At 42.3% G+C, this 22,332-nt stretch overlaps 1 protein-coding gene across 4 annotated transcripts in view; it reads right to left on the reverse strand.

Annotated features, from left to right (window-relative positions):
• Window positions 1–20,823, reverse strand: part of LOC119646545 (NADPH oxidase 5) — a 103,561-nt gene extending 82,738 nt beyond the window's left edge. Inside the window, exons 1-2 of one of the 4 annotated variants that reach the window (XM_038047020.1) lie at window positions 20,338–20,823; window positions 11,172–11,982 (exon numbers count right to left, since the gene is read on the reverse strand). In XM_038047020.1, the coding sequence (XP_037902948.1) occupies window positions 11,172–11,876 (705 nt within the window). In that variant the 5' untranslated portion in view covers window positions 11,877–11,982; window positions 20,338–20,823. Of the gene's footprint in view, window positions 1–11,171; window positions 11,983–19,920; window positions 19,944–20,337 lie in introns of those variants that run through there. The other 3 variants (XM_038047019.1, XM_038047018.1, XM_038047017.1) reach the window with 3 other exon arrangements.
• Between the last annotated feature and the right edge of the window lie 1,509 nt (window positions 20,824–22,332).

Raw genomic sequence — 22,332 nt, forward strand, 5'->3', positions numbered from 1 at the left:
TCATGACAAAACGCGGAGACATAGTTGCTAATCGAATGTTAACTAACGGATTTAATGCAAGAGTGCCCAATTACAATTGTCATTAATAATAAGTACCATGTCCGACATACTCCTGTTGGCTATGAGTGCCTGGGAAGTCCGTCCACAACAGCCTTTTCTTGAATAGGATTAGGAGATACCACAAGCTGATCACGGTGAGACCATGATCCAAATATCACGCATACATTCATTAATTGCGTTGCCATGAATGTGTCATACGATCACGGCGCACAAACGCAAATTGTTAAGCGGTTTTCCATGGATAGAACATTTTATGAATTGTTATCACCTTGGACAAAACTCCAATCAATTTTTCCATTCCTTCGAAATCGCACTCGCATTCGGTGTAATGTGTAAGTGATATGTGTGACAGGCACTAATCGGCTTACCTCAAGCCGCGTTTTACCCCTACACGATTTATCCCAGCGATAATCCGGAGGTTAGGCTCGTACGACCTCCAAACGAAGAAATGCGCCCAAAGGCAATAGGCATCAGCAACCCAACAATTTCAATGGAAACAACGGAGGACCTTGACGAGGAGATACGTCGTCGCCAATTAACTCGCCTCTCAACGGAAATTTTTAACTTTTCACCGACAATTAACACATCCAGATTAAAATGTATTTTCGCAAATTAACATAATTTCTAAGGTCCCCAGATTTGCAAATATCAACGACCAGATTTGAGTGGACCTCCACCGTAGCCGTGCCGCCATGTTCAACCAACTCCAATACCCACCGCCTGCCAGCACTATCAGTTCGGCCAGGTTTCTATCGAAATCACTCCACCATGGTAAAAAGCGAGCCATAAATGTCAGCGAACAACAAAACGTCGATATAATTTAAATTGCAAAAATAATAAATCATTCGCTTACATTCGAGCTGAATTATTAATCATATCAAATGAAATTCGAGAGCAGTTTCTTTCGCTCGACAGAATGCAAATTCGCTTTTGGGCTCGAATGCAGTTTGGGGGTAAAATGGGCGACTTAGTGATTTAGCAATTTATTTATGACGTCAGATATCGACAAGTTGAAATTCGTATCAATAAACTATTCGTTTGCGTTGCAGTACCTGGAGTCCGGGTGTTTTCAGGTGCGTACATGCATGTAATGCAGATTTATTCCATAGTCTACGGAGCAGTTATGCAACTTGCAGCCTAAGTTATTGGTGGTAGTGTTTGATTGCTTTATTGTTATTGGCTGGATAGGAGGCTTTACTATAGTATATTTTGGTATAATACATATTAATGAAAAATCTGAGTTTATTTTCCTATTTCAGTTATATGTACGTACAAGACAAAATTAATAATAATGGTATGAAGGGAGGCTGCTCTGGATACTGAAAGAGCTATTGTGCACCTTTAATTGTTATAGTCTACCTATTAACCCTGCCTATTATCTATAATTTTAAGTGTTTCAACCTAGCACCTGGTAGTAACCCCCAAGATGCATTAGCCTACTTTCCACAAGTGCCAACATTGTCCCAGGATATGTATGGAGGTGTTATCATTCTCGGCCCAGAATCTGCAAGCAATGTACCAAAATTTCTTTACCTTCCCCCCGGGTGATAGTTATCCTGAAATGGCCATCAAGTATTCCCCTAGATCCTAAGGCTCTTCTTTGTGAGGTTTAAACATTTCTTAAGTTCACTTAGAATAGTTTCCTAAACCGTTCCACTTCCCTCCTTATTATCATCATAAACACCCTCTATCCACAGAAGGGCTGTAGTAACCGTGACTTCGCAGCATGCTGATCATTTTGTTTCGCTTGGTCCTGAAGAGGAGGATCCAATTGCTTGTACGCAGTATTTTTCCTCGTCCTACTAACTATATAGCATCCTTCAACACCTCCATTACCCATCTTGTGCTTGAAACATGTTTGGATAGTGTGGCGCTGACATTGTTATCTTTCGTAGTTTTCATAAATTGGGTTTCGCAAATTTAGAGTCAGTTCATACGGTTTCTTCCTCAACTCATGTCGGTGGTGCTTACTCTTCTACCACATGTTGGTTGGAGGTTGACTGGATTTACATACCAGACTAGTCCCAAGCCCAGATAAAGGAGGAGGGTTTGAAGCAACGTACGTTATGCTATCCTAAGTAAAACAAAAGTAAAATGTTAAGATCAAGGAATGAGATAAATGAAGTGTAGTTGAAGTTACTCCAATATGATAAATCCTACCTAATCTCTTTTGATGACAGGTGTCGCAGTAGGCCGTCCAAGAAAACACATTTAATGTCATTAAAACATAAAACGAGTCGGGAAACCGGAAGCTGGACGCTTCAGGTATGAAAAGTTTTGTATACTTCATATGGTGGTCAGAGGTGGCAACCCTGTCGGCCAAACCAAAACCAAGTGGCCGAAGAGAACCTAAATAGTGGTGATACCGGGAGAAGCTGCATCGCATTGGCTTGCCGGCCGTGATGCAGTAGGCGAATGTTCCAAAGGCCTAATAAGGGCGATCAGACCCGAGTCTGCACGGGGACTCATCTGAAGTGACAAATTGGTCACGAAACCTTACCAAGGGTATACTGGTACCATGGGAATCGGGATAGCTCCTGGGCTCTCATAATTCGGTTGAACTCCAGTTGTATGTGAGTACAGCTCTGTTATTTGCGGTAGCCCCCTAGTGGGAGTTTCATGGGGGTTGTGGTGATGCTCAAGCGAGAAGAGACCTTCGGGTCTCAGCGTGGTGTTGCGTTTCAACACGGGTGCCGTACTCCGTAGTTCAGTAGAGATTTAAGTAGGTCTTGCATCCACCAGTATGAATGCTGAGCCATGTACTTGGTATAGACTGGTACCGCGTTGCTTGCCACAGCGGGCCCTGATTGTGGTCACAAAATCAATCCGTGTGTTAAGAAGACCGTGATATTAAGTCCACGAGACAGGTACTCACGTAAAACCCCCTAGGACTCACTGTATATTTCATATATAAAAATATTTGGGTTGACATTTGTCCCATTAGAATCTATCACGTAATATATGCATATATTTTGTGAGAATACCCACTTTCGCGTGATATTGACATTCAAATTCTTTGATTTTCACAGAAGCGACAACTTCGACCTGTTATAAATTTGTTAATAATAGTGCGATTTCTACCAAACTTTATAATATATGGTATGTCATAGTCTACGTGGCTGCAAAATTTCGTGGTGCTAGGTTGAACTTAAGGGGGGTTTCGCAGCCAATTACTAAAAATTATAATAATATACTATCTAAACAGATATCGTTATATAGGGTATTTCGGAGCCTCCTTTCCAGATTTTTCGGTTGGGAAATTTCTGAGAATGGGAACTCCGCACCGCCCACTTTTCAAACAGGTGTCAAAACAAAGACCGGCATCAAAAAGTATTAATCAAGACATTTCATTTGATACTCCACATGACTATATTTGGTGAAAAAAAATGTGCAGCTTAAGTTCGACCTTGAATGATGTTATTCACTGTATGAGCGTTCACAGTTCCCACCTTTGCACCAAATTTGGTGTCAATCGCTACAACGGTTTCCGAGAAAAGTACGTGTGACAGACAGGTGGACAGACAAATGCAAGTCGCCACAATCCCAAAGTAATAGCCGGCATGGGCAGAAGAATGGGGCGGCAGAGAAACCAACGCACGAGGACGAATATTGCTGTAGACATTCTCGCGCTTGAACGTGGTACTTGCCAACTCTGGAGGAGCCAACACATTCCGAAGGGGAGTGTCAGTCAGTGATACTCTAATCAGTGACTTGCAATGGCATGTCAGCGAGGAGAGCACACACAGTGATCATCAGGCTATCATCTTTCAAACCTCGCAGATGAATATGATGAAACCATTAAAAAGAATAACAATGAGCTGGATAACCAAGAAATTAGACGCAGAAATGTTCAAGGAGGTACTTCTGAAAGATACATTGCTATCGGAAAGCGCACAAAAATGTTTCACAGGTGGTGGAAAAATTGCAGCAGGCATGCGACGCCGCTATGGTTCGGTGTAGCACTTTCCGAAGACGAAATTCTAATTTCTGGTGTAATTCGGAAATTGAGTAAGTGCCTCAAAGCTAGGAGATGCTCCCAGCGCAGAAGAAACCGACCTGAGTTGGAGGAGATACACGTGCAATATAAAAATGCGAGGAAAAAATTTCAATTAGCCATCACAAAAAGCAAATCCGAACATTTCATGCGGATGTGTACTGAAGCTAGCTCTGACCCATGAGGTCGATGTCCAGAGTTGTTGCAAAATATAGTGAACACTCTGTTCCCAGTAGATGTGAACTGTACAAGTCTTCCTGCAGCACATTTAAATGCTGACGAAGTTCCGGTAGTGGTAGACGCAGCAAAATGATTGACTGAAAAAAAGACTCCAGGACCGGATGGAATCCCTAATATTACGTTGAAAGTAGCCGCCAGGACAGCGGCAGGTATGTTTGCCCAAGTTTTCACGGCATGCCTTAGGAAAGGAGAATTCCCCGAGCAATGGAAACTACAAAAACGCATACTCAGTCCGTAGGTAAGTAAACCAGGTGCCCCTCCTCATATAGACCGATAGGTCTGGTCAATACCATTGACAAACTATTGGAACGAGTAATATACAAAAGACTGTTTGCTGTTGCGGAAAAGGAAGGAGTCCTTTCCGACAAATAATTCGGATTTCGTATGGTGAAATCAACTGTTAACGCAAACAGTATGGTGACTGGATTGGTTCAGGCTACAATGCAAGAAGGAAAATGCTACGCAGTAATAAAATAAAATAAATGCGTTCAGTGGTGCAAAATGGAAGTAAATCATCGAGGCACTCGACAAGCTACAGGCCCCGGAAAACATTGTGCGGATTGTTGTTGAGTTTCTCCTTGAGAGAAGACTTTACTGCAACTCGGATGGTGGGCTAAAAATATTGCCGACATCTTGCGAGGTGCCACAGGGTTCTGTACTAGGTCCCTTGCTGTGGCTAGTTATGTACAATGCAGCGTTGACGTCTTCCGGACAACGGGACAACTATTGGCTTCGCCGATAATATCGGAATAGCAGTGGTTGCAAAACACCAAGACGAGATCGAAATCTATGCAAATGAAGCGATATGGGAGATCAATTCCTGATTGAGAAATTCCGGCCTTTCACTTGCTGAACATAAAACAAAAGTAGTTCTCATCAGCAAGAAGAAGAAAGAACACAACTGTGAAAATCAAACTTGACGAACAAACAATTTACTCTTAACCATCGCTCAAATATTTGGAAGTAATTATTGATAGAAAACTCAACTTCAAAATACCATTGAGTGACCATCGCTGCAGCTATCTCGAGGATACCAGCGAACATTTGTGTGCCAAGACAAAGTGGACGTCTTTTGCTTTCTAGGGTAGTCAGCTCCGTGTTGTTCTACGCAGCTCCAGTTTGCGCGACTGTTCTGGATAATAAGCATGTAATATTTGATTGCCCCAGGTTAACCGCGTACCGAACAAGAATGGAAGCGGTCGCAGACAGGCGCTTAACACCCGAAAACATTGTGGAGCTCATGCTGGAGTCAAAGCATGCTTGGAACCTGGTTGTAAAGGAACTGCAAGCTATTCACCAACAGCCTAGGTTGGAAGAACTGGGACGAAAACAAGGAAGGTAGAAAACCATAATGAGCCGCAGTTAAAAGCTGGTCTAACCTCGCGACGCAATACTTTATAGAAATTCCGTGGAGAGAGTGGAGTGAGAAGGAGGTAGTTTTAGTGAGTAGAAGTTTCACATAATTTCCAACCTTCCAACACTGAGAAAAAAGCCGGACAGACAAACAGACAGTAAACTGATTTTAATTAGGTTTTGTTTTACACAAAACCTTAATAAAAAGATCCCTAAGAATCGAAGAATCATGGGATCAAGCTATCAACGCTATCCACAAAGCGGCCTAGGCAACCATTGGGGTTACCAAGTCTGGTAAGCGGTTCATTAACCAAGACACTTGGTTTTGGAATGGTGAAGTTGAACTGAATGTCCGTGCAAGAAATGCCATAAGTTCCCCGACGGTAAAACGCTGGCCAGTTAGCAAATTTACAAGAATGCCAACCGAGAAGCAAAAACAAAGTCCATTGTTGTTGCCGGAGCTTACGATAAACTGGTTACTCGGAACGGCGAGAGAGCTCCGTATCGACTTGCCAAATGCTGACTCCAGCGTAAACAGGACATCGAACTCTTCTTTATCATTAATGACAAGAACGGTACTGCGCTTACTGATCGACGAGCCTTGCGCAAGAAAGCACAGCCGTTCCAATATGGAAAAAGAAACGGAGTCGAGCAGAATGTTCGAATTATCGTTTATTTCGATTGCTTTCCCATGTCATGAACATTTTTGAACGGATTCTTGACAACCGCATTCACGGCATCGCTCAAATAACAGTGAACTAAGCGGGGTTCGTCAGGAACTGCGAAATCAGTGACCCAATACACGCTGTGCCATTCCATATGGAGAAACATCGTGAGAAGCATCAGCCTCTCTATATGGTATTTTTGGGTCTATAGACGGCGATTGATCCTGTACCAAACAAACTCATCTGATATGCATACCGAAAACTCCTGGTATCAAAGCAACTCATATACTGGGTAAAATTCCTCTATCGCGATCGGAAGAGTAAAATTCGAAGTGTGCCACGTGTATCAAAATTACTTCGTGTCTCTCTCGGGGCTCATCAAGGAAGCGCCCTTTTGCAACCCCTCTGTGTTCATGTCATAGCTACTGTAATATGGGAGATCCACTATTCAGCTCCTTTCACACTGCTCTGCGCACATGTTTTCCTAGCTCTCCCAACAAAGGTGATCTCGAGCAACTTGTCCAAAATTGGAATGATCACATCATGCAGCACGCTCTCCGGTTGAATCTGAATAAAAGTGAATTTGTGCCAGCCGACCCCAATGAAACTGGCAATATCATTGTCAGTGGCAGTGACCTGCCGAGAACTAACCGGTTTACGAGTAAATATCCCTGCACTATGAATGTGCTTCGCGTATCAGTGCAACTTGGATGAAATGGATTTCCACAACTCGTATTCTCCAAAATATATCGCGGTGTCATCCTCTGGGGTTCTGAGTGTTTGCTGACAGTGGTGTGACATCCTTTGATCACATCAAGCAAGGACATTTGCGATCGATATGGAGTTGAAACATTGCAAGGGTGGTATCTTCAATTATATGGTCACGTATGTAGTTCTCATTAACGATAAATAATCAGTGAAGTTTGGTCTGAACTTCCAAGCCAATGGAAAGCGACCAAAAAGCCAACCTAAACAACGATAACTTGATACGGTAGATAGTGATTTGAGAGGATCCCGGATCAAGCCAATGTCCAAGAAAATAGTGCATTTCATTCAAAGGGTGATTGATTCTGATTAGGATAAAGGCTAACAAAGAAAAAGAAGATTGCCTAAATATGTGATTTAGATTCCGTGTTCGAGCGACGGAAAGCAAAGATTGAAAAGAAAAATCGCCTGCCTTGTTATTACGTTCATTTTGTCGTCCAGACCTGGTAGAATGTTTACAGTGGGATATTCCAATTTACGAATTATACGGTCAGTTACAGAAGTCCCCCAGAGAATTTTCCGCGAAGCCTCCAGAGTTCCAACCGACTAGACTAAATGCTGGAACTATACTTAAGTCTTAGGTACGAAAGGATAAATATTTCCGAACGAATGAAGTGGCCACAGCCGGCACAAAGGGGCAGCAAATGAATTGGATAAAATGGATCTGAAGGCGACGTTATTATGACTGGAAACCCCCTTAGGTTTATCTAAGAATTTTCAAAAAATATAGTAATATGTATTAACTTTGTTTGCGCGGAAATCGGCATAGATGGAATTTCGCATGCCTACTGCTCACCCCTTTTGTGGAGGATATTTTTAAAATCGGTTTGCTGTCTGTCTGTCCGCCTGGCTACGTCTCCGTTTGTCTGTTACACGCACTTTCCTCAGAAACTGTTGTACCGATTGACACCAAATTTGGTGGGAAGGTGCGAACTACATGCAATTGGTTAAATCGTCCTATGTGGAACTTAAGGAGGTGCCCCCATATATGCAAATGAAAGGTCTCGATTAGTACTATCCAATTCGGGTCTTAGTTTTAAAGTCGATTGCGAAACGAAGAAGTGAGAAGGACATAAAGGAGTCACTTAAATTAAGGGGCTATTCTCAGAAATTACCTAGCACAAAAATCATGATGATGCCCCTATATGACATCTAGGTTCCGAAATTCCCCCCACCATACCGATATCTGCTAAAATGAAGTTAATAATAGCATCTTAATATATTTTAAAAATCAAAAATCAATCATTTAATCATCAAATTGAATATCGGGTACGTTCAATGTATATACACTATGAGCTTACATATTTATAAAGGAAGGCATTGTGTACTCGAATATTATACATGAAAGATCAACAAACCCTTCCCTACCTGAAGCGCCAAACTTCCGGTTTCTCGACTTGTCTGTTTTGTTATTTTTTTTCCTATTTGATTTTCAATGGGCTTGTGTTTCATTATCATCATACTTAATGCTTTGTAGGTGACAAGTCTACAGCTGAGGAACAACACCAAGCCTAACACAAACATCCGTGACGACCTGGGGCTCGACACACACACGAGGAAACGAGATCAGGAGACGGACACCATTGAGGGTATTTTAAAGTCCAGATATTATATTCGAGTAACTTCATTAATTTTTTCGGCTTTAGATCTGGACAGTTCTTGCGAATGGCCTTGATTTAAAACTACATTTTGTCATCCTTACTCCACACCTCTTCAAACCAGTTCCGAAAGTACTAATTGAAACGTAACATAACATTATGCGTGACAAACTTCATAGCAATAACTGACACAGTAAACCGACTTTAGCAGGGTATGGTTTTACACAATGTGGCAAGCGAATTAACAAACTGATTCAAGTTTCGTTGAGGAGGTCCACCAATTCGACATCCTTGGTAGCTTCCTAGTGTATTTTCTTACTCCAGTGCGCCAGAGTTTGCTAAGTCTTCTTTTTCTGTCCCTATAGTTCGTTTCAGTTTTGATATCTTTACCTTTCTGATTGGGTGACATCCCCACCTTAAATTCTTAAAGCAAATTTTATCCACAATGGATTTTTTCGTAACTAATAAGATTAGGAGGTTACAACTGAGCGAAAAGGAAGCAGCATTTACGAATAATCATTATGTTCCGCATACGACGATAAAACTTTTAATATTATCAACAGCCGAACGTCAGGGAGAATGTTTTTCATTTCAAGGCAAGCAGTTGCTCATCTGCCACCTCTGCCTCCCGATTACATCGCGTACGGGTGACAGGACTGTGCAAAGTTCCCTGTTCGAAATAGTATCAGGCCAGCGTACTCCCACACAACATCGCTTCGCCGAAAAGTCTCGGATTTCCAGGATTGACACTTGAGTGCGTTAATGGCCGCGGTGATTTTTTTCTGCTTGGAGGTTACAATTACGGTGACTAGCCATTTCAACCACGAGAGGCGGAATTCCACCAGACGTAATACGGTTAAGAACCGTAGTGAAGTGTTCTTTCCACTTGTATAGCTGCTCGCCATCCTCGTCCTCACCAGGACTATCGAAAGATTTGCTACCACATGCAAATTCTTTCATGATGCGGCATAAACTTCTGAAATCATTATGTTCTGCGACATATCCTGCTTCTCTAACCAGTGCAATAACAAATCCCCCTTTGCCATGGCGTACACTAGGTTGAAGTTCCCGGGATTTCACTCGGCATTGGAGTTCGAGCGCGTCACATCCGCCATGACTCGTAGCAGTCAATGGAGTCTTCAACCCCCCTTCGGGAGCAACAGCTGCATCATGCAAGCGGTCGATGTTGTAAGAGGGACGACACATGTAAGCGATCATCAAATGGTGAACCTTTAAGAAGCCGATGCCAGCGCCTCTCGTGAAGGCAAACTCCTAAATCTAGTGCTGACCATGGTGTGTCAATTTGATTGCTTGTACGGCGGCGGTCAGTTGAAAGCCAGCTGACCTTATGGTAACGAACAAGAAACGAAAAAGGAAATAAAATCCACAGTCTGCTGAAAGGGAAAAATGCCCCAGAAAGTCCTGCTTTTTTCCTTCGATTACATGAATGAAAACCCGGGTAATGCTTTTATGGTTGATCAAGCTGGGAAATGTAATCGCTTAAGTCAGAAGAGTCCGCAATGCCCCCGGACGCAAATTGAACTGAATGGACCATCCTCGTACTGGCAAGCCGCAATATCATTAGTTCAACTTTGGACGTAGAAGGCTTTCAGACGAGAATTTAAGATATTTTTGTGTATGAGCATTTCAGTTATTGGAAATTGTATCTTCCCATCTATAATTGTCCGCGGCGTCGCTTTGTTATTTACGATGATGATGCCAACCCCATAAATTTCAACATATTTTTGTTGATGCTCAGCCCCAGGTGTTATGCCATTCCCTCTATCTGGAAGAACGCATCCCCTAACACACGGTTGTTGTTACATAATAATAGTATGTACATTATGCCCCCCCCCATAATGATAGAATATTATACCTTTATACCATTCCAGTATCAACCGGAAAATCTACCTAGAAGCGCAAAATTATCCAAACTTTCAAACTTTACTATGACGTATAATACTGGAACATTTATCGCAAATGCCACCATTAATAACAAACTGGTAGTAAGTCAAACCAACATATATTTTTCGTGTGACAGAACACAAGTATTACATTCAAGGGTCAAATGCTCACTAAATTATTGGAGGATCATTTCAGAACTTCGCTTAAATCGAAAAAAAGTATGTTTTTGAAAGGATAGAACTAATCATTGTTAGTAACTTCAGTACTTATATGGGGATTCACTATGCTTTATCTTAAATTGTAGTTTATATTTTATCTTTTACCTTCACAACTTAGTAACTCGATTTAGTCTAATTTCTTGAGGACTTACTACTTAGAATTATTTTAAAAAATTATTTAGAGGCAAATAATGCAAGGGAAGACATTGCAGAAGGAACGAAAAGTCAATACCATCACAGACTTGAGACACTTAACAGAAGATAGGAGTGGTAAATTTTTAGGATATCAAATAACTCAAAGAAAATACTAAATTTCGTAAAAATTAGTTGATATACATATTAACATTAATTCAATAATTAAGGATCAACTTACCGGTTGAGCGAACATTTTGCTGAGTCCTTCGCGGGTATGTTTTCCTTCCCCTAAAAACACGCTGCACTCTGAGATCAGCATCCAACGCAATTTTTCGCGCTTGACCTCCAATTCCATCAAACTGCAGTTTTGGTCCTTGACTTTTTGGTTGCAAAGACGATTCGCTTCTTCAGTGTTTTCATCAACTACAGCTGACGAGATTTCCTTACTATCACTGAGAGGTTCAATTTGAGCAACTGATCCAGGTTCTATATCAAGCATAACAGAACTCTCAGACTCGGGTTTGTCTCCCGTTTTTGCCGTCACTTCAGGCCAGCTGAACTCTTTCCGTTGACTATAATCCGGATATTCCACGTCTTGTTCTAGAAGCTCATCCTGGTGGGTGGAGGATGTTAACTGTTGATTGTCCAGTTCATCGGTTGTAGGGGCGTGATCTTCAAAACGATGTAAGCTTTCCAAATAATTGGAGGTTTGTTGGTGGACATGTTCCATTGCAGGACAAAAGGATGGATTTGGTGCATGGTCATACACTATTTCGAGGTCAGTCCGTGAATGTTGCGATGTATATTCCGGAGGATTGGTTAGCGGCTCGTCGGAAAATGATACTCGTTTTGTTGGAGGACGTTCGGGTGGAGTTGGAGCTCCTGACGATATAATTGATTTTGCTGAAGCACTTTGGTGAGGATCTTGCTGAGGTGTATCCATTTTATTGCACTTATTGATTTTACCGGTTTGATTTCAAAATTGTTAGTTCATCGTATTGGTAATGCTAACGGCATTATTTATGGGAGATCAGTTTGAGAAGTCGGAGCTGTTAAATGTTAGTATCAAGAATTCAGAAGTAATTGCTTTTGCTTTCATTGTATATTGATAGACCATCTCTAAATTCCTGTGTAATGTGAACTAGGCGAACGAGAAAAAAGGCACTTCACAGGAATGGCGCTGAACTGGCGTATGAATTTCAAGTTCCACGAATTGATAAGTTGGGTCCGCTAGTCCCGCGATAACACAGGTCTGGGTTTAAGAGGTTGTTCTGATTAATTTAGCAATTAACCTGCTCTAGTATGAAGAGGAGGGCTCGACTTTTCACTGTATGGTATGTCAGCGAAGTTGCTGAAAAGTTGTCTTTGTTCATTCGGTCTTACCCTAACAAATTTATTTGGACAAAAACCGATTATGCTGCCGGAGACGTATTTAGTGAGACAGGAGACGTCTGAGCCAAGTCGAGCTTAGATTTGTTTATTTGGATTATATTGACACATAGCCAAAGAAAAATTGGGTCGAGTAAATGATTCTCACTGCTTAGAATAACACGTAAGTACATTGCTCTTTAAGCTATCACCTGGAGAAAATCTGAGTAGGAGACTCAACTATTTGCATCTAATGTGAGAAAAAGGATAAGATGTTCCTGTACATCATATATAACAGCTTAGATCAACTTACTCAGACCTCACAAGATGAAATCTCAGAAGAGTTTTTGTTAACGATGAATCTGCACGCCCTCTAACTTTAGGAAGTAGCCTGCGATCGTTGCACAGGATCAGAGCATAGTAATGGGCGTATATAAGAGGTCTATAAGCTACCGTTTTCACCATTACCTCTATTTAGTCTAAGCTAGCTACCCAGTCAAAACCGTTCTCATATTTTCATATTTCGCCAAAAATTCATATTTCACTTCATTCAATATTTTTCAAATATTTTTGTTTGCTGAATAGATTACAGTTTCCGATTTTCAGTTTGATTGAAATGATTCCCGTGACTAGCCAAGTAAAAGCTCATTCTAGTAATTCTGCATGTATTTTTGATTAGGGACCTTATTTCACGAACTGGTCAATATTGTCCTTAAGTGAATTGCGTATCTAGGATGATATTCACGCAACATTATAGCCAGGCACTCACAACGCCAACGCCAGCATTTTTAGCTACTTCAGATGATCTTTAAAACTGAGCCGAAATAGATCGATTGCGGAAAATATATCTTACCGAAAAAAATATCTTTTTTGGCATCTAGGATAGTTTGCCTGCAGTCTTCTTGATTACATGACCGTGTCCTTTAGTTGGATAGTCTTAAAAGTGATCTTCTACTCGCTACTGGGTAATTTTCCCTAAGCTCTTCAACTAGTGATTTTGGGTTCGTCCTTTCATGATACGTACCCAACTCAATGCAGTTTTCCTAGCTCCATGAGGTGCTTTGACCGTCGTTGCGCTTAAAGTTATACAGTTACAGGTCCTAGCATTCTTCCTAAATTGAGCCATTCGATAAAAACGTGAGCAACTTTGATCTAATGAAAGTTTGTTAATAATAGTAAGATTTCCACTAAATTTCCCAGTATTTTTGTGGAATGTAAAGCAGTGGAGAAAGGGGCAGTTGATCCCGATTTCCAAATTTCCCAGTATTGTGTTTTATATTGTTTTGTCTTATACTGTTGGAATTAACTTATGAAAGCCTGGTATGGGCCAGGCCGCAACCCAAGTAAGTCGAGTTATAAATTTTCAAATCAGGCATGCAGCGTTGCTACAATTCTGAGACGAGTGAACTGCGATTTAGCGCAGGTGGCACAGTCTGAACCTGTGTTAGCCCAGCAAATACAGTAGCGAATGATATTCTGGCGAAAGAAGGACAACGTCTTTACGATCGACCGTACCTCGCCGGAGAAGAGGGGGTATCGAGTAACTCTGTATCGCATTCGACATGATGATTGCCCAAAGCGCCCGAATATTACATAGGACGCAGAATGCATCTAATTTCAATGTCGCAGCTCAGAGGGCTGCATTGGAAGCTACAACCGGGGAGCACTTAACACTGGAAAGCATTATGCTGTATATGTTGATGATAACAGGCATTCATAAAAAGCTCAAGCAGGAAGACATCAGTCGGAAGAGGGAACGAGAGGGGAGCCCGAATGTGAATGCAGGATAAAGTCTTATGCAGACCCACGATATAATAGTATCCTATGGGAGTCCCACGAGGAGAGTGGAGAAAGAAGGAGGTGATTTTAGTGGGTAAGAGTCTCACATAACAAATAAAAATCAAAAATCAACAAATAAATCAAAAGTAGCTTTTGAAGCTTTCCTCCAAGACGAACAGACAGTCAACCGATTATACGATTACAATAAGGCTTTGTTTTCAACAAAATTTTCAAACCAAACAGAACGGCAAACAGTTCTACATGGAAGCTTAAAGCTTGTCATGCCAAGCCAAGATAAAAGTCCTTCAGGGAAAGGGCCAGTATTTCTGTAGACTTCTGCAAAGTAATAACTTACAAGGTATAATGCCTTCACACAAATAAAAAAAATATAAAGTTTTGGGAGATTCCGCTCTGCCAAACGGAACTCAAATGAAGCAAAGCGATCCTTGTTTTGTAGATAGGGCTGTAGTAAGGAAATCGGGGCCAGGGGAGGAAATCAAGGGGTGAAAATTTTGCGGACTCATCCGTTATCCTTTTTTTCATTGAAATTTCAACCCCGAGGCCCCGAGAAAGCTCCGGGCCCGGGAGAATTCAGAGCTGCCTACCTGATTAAGGGTTTTACTTAAATTCAATTCTTCCAACTCAATGCGCATTTTGAATTTTCCCTATATTAATACCAGCAGAATAGTACAGGATTGTTGGTAACTCCGCCATGATATTTAAATAGTAAGTGGGTCCCAAATCCAGGTAAAGGAGAAGGCTTTGAGACAACGTACTTTGTACTATCTTGCTGAGATCAGGGAAAGAGATAAATAAAGTAAAGTTGGTGTCAAAAATTATATTTGGCTTTGACGGTTTCGATAGCAGGGTAGAGGCGATCTCATCAGCGGAGCAGCGTGACCGAAAGCGGCAACGAGTGGTTAGCTTAAACTAGTTTAGGTTCTTACCAGGCAATTTCGGTCGTTATAATGCATACTCTTGTCGGGTTTTGAATTCAATAACAAGTCGGAATACCGGAAGCTCGTGCTTCGGGTATAAAGGTTTTGTGTTCATCTTATCTAAGCAATTTCAACGCACATTTTTCTACCCGTATACAGCTACAAAACTACGAGACATACGTACATATTACAGCCGTAGATGTTACGCTCACCCTAAACAAACAAACTGCCTATTTTCGAATACTGTACACATATAGGCACGTATATAAATTGATCGTACCCATATTTCCGATTTACTTCTTATATCTATCTGAATTAGGCTCTACCCGCAAAGTTCATTAGCACGCATATACTATATACCTACATACACACATGTCTCGTTGGAATAATTGATACTCATATACAAATGATTAAAGAACTAAAACGAAATAATTCTTTTCCACCCAATTCATACGAACTTACTCCGTGTGGTATTGACGAATTGATATGTGATGATGACGTCATCAGGTTTTAAAGTGCACGAAATTCACAAAAAATTGTAAAGTTTCACCCCCTATAACTTTGTTAATAATGATTGGATTTTCTTCAACCTTGACCAAATTGTGCATTATATTCTTCATTATACCCATGCCAAATTTTGTACTTCTGGGACGAACATAAGGGGGGTGCCGGGTAAATTTCTAAAATGTGGAAATATACTATTATTAACTTTATTTGTGCAGATATCGGAACCGGATATATTTTGAGGCCTAGATTTCGTAGAGATGCACTATTGAGATTTTTTTCTGATTTTTCGGTTGGATAGGTTCTGAGAACGAGACCTGTTACACTTTTTGGGGGTCATATTTTGAGCCCTCACTCTCCTATGTTTCACCCAATATCAAATATTGAACCAGTTTCGAAAAGTACTAATGGAGACCTTTCATTTGATACCCCACATGGCCACATTTTATGAAAAAAAATTTTGCACCCTCCTTTCACATGTATGGAGAGCCCCCCCCTTAAACTTAACACAAAATGGCGCCAGTCGCTGCATGTAAAGGGAACGGCAGATCACATACTCTTACCAATTTTCGTGACAATCGGTTCAGCCGTTTCCGAATAAATCGGCTGTGACAGACAGACAGACAGACAGACAGACAGACAGACGGACAGACAGACATCGAATCGATTCTAATAAGGTTTTGTTTCACACAAAACCTTAAAAACGAACTAAATGCCACCCGTTGCTGCTTTCGGTCACGCTGCTCCGCAGGGTAGAAGCGCTGAGGCAGCGTCTGATGAGATCGCCTCTGCTCTGCGATCGAAACCGTCAAAGCCAAATATAATTTTTGAAAGTACTGGGCGCTCGCCCCCGATCAGAGTAGTCCATGCACATAGAAGGACTAAGTTGCTTCTCGAACAAGTGCAGCCCGCCATCAAGTGGATGGTGGGCTCAGGACAACTCATTCCCAAATAAATTTGGTGTTATTCCACTATGTTAAATCCTATCTGATCTAACTTGTTGACAGGTCCCGCCACAGGCCTACCAAGAAAATGCGTCCAATGTCGTTAGAAATAAGATGATCGGATCGAGTAACAAACCTTGGAAAAATGCTAGGGCGTCCACCTCAGTCGACGCGGTAGGACGGATCCCGGTCAATGGGCAAGGGTTTTTGACGCATGGACGGCGTCAGGGCGTAGGAAGAACTCGCAAGAGCCCTTCGGAAAATGCGCGTTGATATCTGCGCCCTGTGCCCTGGTGGTATAGTGCCAAAAGCTGCTTAAAACGCAGGTGGTAACAGGTGCCATGGGGGGAAGGGGCCTTTGGAGCGCCCAATGGGGGTGGCGAGCCTATAATTGGTTTTGCAGATACCCCCTACCTTGTCCTTAAGAATATATGGTTCATGAAACGATTGTCTCATCTTCCTATATTTTATAGTGGGGACAGTAAAACGCAAATCGGTTATATTCTCATAAGACGCCGACATTTTACCACCGTCACTGATTACAAAGCCGTTCCCTATGAGATCATCGCACCTTAACATCGGCCTTTGATGCCTGAGGAACGCACTGTTCCACCGCACATTAAATAGTGGCGATTACGTGAGAAGAAAGAAGAAATGAACTCACTTACGCGATTACCAACCATTACGAATGTGGAAGAATTGTGGAATCAAATAAAAAGACACGATCATAAAGCGGCCTCTGCAACCCTTGGGATCAAAAAACCATGTAAGCGCGGTATATCAAGCGAGATACTTGGCTTTGGAATGACGACATTGAAATGAAGGTCCGTGAAAAGAAACGCCTCTCCCACAAGTTTCTCGACGATAAAACGCTCGCCAATTGGCAAATTTATCAGAATGCCAACCGGGAAAGAAAGCGATTGCTGTCACCCGAGCGTCCATTACAAAAATCTTTACGATAAACTGGACACTCGGGATGACGAGGGAGATCTGTATCGACTTGCCAAAAGCGGAAACGAACGCACACCGGATATTAAACACTTCTGCTGCGTTAACGTCAAGAACGGTACTTTGCATACCTACCGTCGAGCTGCGAAGGATAGATGGCGAGAATATTTCGAGCAGATTTCAATTGAAGAATTTGTTCATCTTCCGCTTTCGCAGTCATTGCTGACATTTGGAGCAGTTCCGCCTATTAGCGCAACTGGCCTCGGGCTGATTCCAGTTAATGCGTTGGGGAGTGCCATCCCCAAGTACTCGAGAAGGGCGATCAGACCCGAGTCTGCAAGGGACTCATCTGAAGTGGCTCTTGCCACGAACCGTCGCCGGAGGTAATCTGGTACCATGGGAACCGGGGTGGCGCTCTGAGAGCATATGCTCCAGGAGAATTCCTGGAGGATGTGTTCTCGGCCCGGTTATTTGCGGTTGGCCCCCTAGTGGAGTTTCATGGTGGTGTGGTTATGTCTACATCGCGGGCAGATCTCCTCGGAGCTCAAGCGTGGAGTTGCGCTGTACAACTCGGGTGTCGTACCCCTTAGCTACGGCAGAGGTGTTAGATAGGCCTTGCATTCACTGATATGAATGCTGGGCCTGCACTCAGTATAAACCAGTACCGCTGTGCCAGTCATGGCGGGGCTCTGATTGTGGTCCCAAAATCAATCCGTGTCCGAAGAGGACCGTGGGATTATGCCTACACGGCAGGTACTCACGTTAAACCCCCAGGACTTTCATGTTAGCGCAACTGAAGTTGAGGAAGCAATAGAACAAATGAAATGGGGGAAAGCCACAGGACCTGACGAAATCGCATATGAGCTCTGGAAAGCGGAGAGCTGGGACCCAACACTGTGGATTAGTGAATTCTTTAATCGGGTGTATCAAGATCGCCTCGTGTCTTTCATTGAATCTAAATAAAACTGAGTTTTTGACCGTCCACCCCTATGAAATAGGCACAATCACTGTTAGCGGCAGTGACCTATCCAGAACTCAACGATTTTAATATCTCGGGTCAATGCTATCAGCCAATGGAGAACTGCGTTATGAAATTGTTTCACGCATTAACGCAACCTGGATAAAGTGCGTTGTACAACTGATCTTCTTTGTGATCGACGTATCAACAAACGTGTCCAATCTAAAATTTTCCGGAATGTCGTCCGTTCTGTCGCCCTCTATGGTTCTGAGTGTTGTCCGACTATGAAAGACAATGACTTACGGTAATGGAGACGAAGATGCTGCGTTGAATTAGTGGTGCCACACGTTTTGATCACATCCGAAATGAGAATATCCGCGATAGATATGGGGCTGCACCGATCTTGGAAAAACTGCGAAAGAGGCGTCTTCAATGGTATGGTCACCAAATGGCGAAACCGATCACGACGAGCCGACCCCGCTTGTGATCGGGATAAAGGCTGAAGAAACAGAAGAAGTAGGGGATTCTTGGTAACTTACGGTGAGCGATACACCGCAAAACAATCCCACCCTCTTTTCTTCTTGTATTTTGGAACCGGCTGGATTAGGAGCAGGTCAATAAACAGGTAATTCGGCGGAGCTATACTTAGCAACTGACGGAACTACAGAATAAAACTTTGAACATTCTTAATTTATCGAATAGCTCTTCTCTCGTTGTAAACTACAGTCAACCATCGGTCTCTGTTTCATTAGAGACTAAGTATTCAGAAAATATAATGATTAATTGAAAACCGAAACGGCATTAAATCAAAAATGCTCAAAACAAGAAATTCATCAGAATAATTATCTGTTTCTATTAATAAGCAAGCATTCTTTTGAAATGGAACCCGTTTGATTCTGTCTACTGAAATTACAAGAGGTCTCAGGTTAGTTGAGATATGTGCTAAAATGATAACGCTGCAGTCTGAACGTGCTAATAAACAGCACAAAGAAGTGAATAAATTGCTGATGCAGACTAACCGTGTTGAAACCCGAATGCATATTCACATTGACTGTACTTCATGAAGTGCAAGGTTCCAAAAAGCAATGTCAGACACAGGAAACTTTCAAACAAAACCGATTTCTTCTGCAGCCGTTCAAATAGCTTTTTGGCCAGTTGCTGAACATTCTTATTCCATTCAGGTATACACAACGCCCGGATTTCTTCCTTAGAAAAAATAGAAACTCGTTTAGAGGTCACATCCCTCTATGGGAAATAAAAAAGACGATTCGGTGTTTTTATCGAAGCGAACTGCACGATAAATTAGGCAAATTTAATGGACTTCCTCGGTCTCGTGAAGTATCTCAAGGTCAATAGCATGTCCATACGGATAGCATCCGCTGCACGTAGGATGCCAACTATATTTTTGTAAACAGATCCATTGAGAGCCACGCATAGGTCAGGTTTCACGTAAAAGCAGTAAAAATCATACAAGTTATGCAAATATTGCTAAATCGGCAGAAATTTTAAAATGCAAAAAATTTTTCTGAACACCAAAACCTGACAAACTTGTAAAAAACGTTGATAGCGATCTCCTAATAAACAAAAGCAATTCTTATGGAACTCAACGGTGGAAAACTTTAAAAATCCATAAAACGATCAAGTCGCGCTTCAAGAAAAGATCAAACACTGTTGGACTCGCTTGACTGTTTGCTCTCCGTAAATATTGTTCTTTCCAAATTCCTCTGGTTAGGAAACCTTGGAGCAGCAAAATCCATCAAATGAAGTGCACCACAAACCAAAACCGAGGATTAAAAGAGAAGAAAAGATTGAATTGATGTGGATATTTATTCGGAGGCAATGGTCAATTAATCGTCTTCAAGATTTTACAAAAAAAGAAAAATACGCACTCACGCATCACCACAAAAATTCAACAAAAAAATTGATTTTATGGAAAATTAAAAAAAAAACACCAAAAATATTAACCGTATTTGATCAGCGCACCACCAATTCCACTCAAACAATTTCCACTCGAATCACAAAAATCGCATGCAACACGATCCTTCTCATAGAAAAATCACTCATTCAACTCGCGCTAATCGCAGCGCGACGGATCTTTTGCTGTAGGTGCGAAGCCGCGAAATCGATCGTCGCTAGCCAGACACGCGAAAGAAGATACTGGGCGCGATGGAGCAAAAATTCAAACTGAAAGCGAGCGTAGAACTGTAGTGCGATTCACGCTGTTTCAGGTGAGATGGCAGGTGAACAACGAAAAGACATTTGTCTGGGGTCGGGACATCTTGGGAGAAGAGCTACGTGCGGTCTACGTCGCCGCGCGGCTCGGGGATCCCGGCGAATCACCTTGAGACCCACGCCGAGTCGAACGGACACCGACTATCTTATTTCTGCGGCATTATCTGCACCGAGTGGAAATTATGGAGGTGGCCGGCCGATCGAACATCGATCCATTGGTGTTCGCTGGCTTCTGGAAGTACCGAACATGCGGACCACGGTAGCAACGGAAGATGGACCACTTCGTCAGGTGATCTTGGATTCTGTGGTCATGCTGTTCGGGGTATGGATGGTGGCAATCTGTTTTCTGATCATTGTAATCCATTTGAACTGCCATGCCGTCAAGTAGGCAAGAGGTAAGGCCTCGTAAGTCGTTAATTTGCTGAAGTTTCTTGAGGGGATTAAGTGATTAGAGTTAATCGTTTCAAGGATTCAAAGAAATGAATAAGTGAAAAGCTGTGAGCTTTGATCCAATCTGGCAGTTATGGTTTTTTTTTTTATAGAAGAATATTTTTGTTTGTACTTGTTAGCGTTTAAGTTTCTCTTTCTCTAATGCCATGACAAGCTAATTCGATCTTCGGTTTCCTGGATGTGGCTTTTAAAGACAGTTCAATTCATCGTCCATTTCTGCCCGAAAGAAAATATGGGAGTACTCATCAGCTTTTAACCGGAGTCCTCAGGTTGGCTTTAACATTTTCCACGTGCCTTTTATTTTGTTTCCTCTTTGCAGGCATCATCATCTTCTTTTTCTTCGGCCTTTGTCCCGTTCACAAGCAGGGTCGGCCCGTCGGGATCGATTTCGCCATTTGGTTCTACCAAATGCCTGATCTGGATGCAATCGCACGGCTTTCAATCCCCACCCAGCGTATCAAGCCACCGTTGTTTCGCCCGGTCTTTTAGTCGCTTTCCATCAACTTCGATCATCATCATTAACGGCGCCACAACCGGTATCCAGTCTAGGCCTGCCTTAGTAAGGAACTCCAGACATCCTGGTTTTGCGCCGAGGTCCACCAATTCGATATCCCTAAAAGCTGTCTAGCGTCCTGACCTACGCCATCGCTCCATCTTAGACAGGGTCTGCATCGTCTTCTTTTTCTACCATAGATATTGTCCTTATAGACTTTCCGGGTGGGATCATCCTCATCCATATGGATTAAGTGACCCCCCACCGTAATCTATTGAGCCGGATTTTATCCACAACCGGACGGCTCATAGATTTCATCATTGTGTAGGCTACGGAATCGTCCATCCTCATGTAGGGGGCCAAAAATTCTTCGGAGGATTCTTCTCTCGAACGTGACCAAGAGTTCGCAATTTTTCTTGCTAAGAAGCCAAGTTTCCGAGGAATACATGAGGACTGGCAAGATCATTGTCTTGTACAGCAAGAGCTTTGACCCTATGGGACGTTTCGAGCGGAACAGTCTTTGTAAGCTGAAATAGGCTCTGTTGGCTGACAACAACCGTGCGCGGATTTCATCATCGTAGCTGTTATCGGTTGTGATTTTCGATCCTAGATAGGAGAAATTGTCAACGGTCTCGAAGTTGTATTCTCCTATCTTTATTCTTCCTGTTTGATCAGTTCGGTTTGATGTTGTTGGTTGATTCGTCTTCGGTGTTGACGTTGCCACCATATATTTTGTCTTGCCTTCATTGATGTGCATCCCAAGATCTCGCACCAACCGCCGCCTG

This window comes from Hermetia illucens, chromosome 1 (assembly GCF_905115235.1).
Source record: "Hermetia illucens chromosome 1, iHerIll2.2.curated.20191125, whole genome shotgun sequence".
NCBI classification, from domain to species: domain Eukaryota; kingdom Metazoa; phylum Arthropoda; class Insecta; order Diptera; family Stratiomyidae; genus Hermetia; species Hermetia illucens.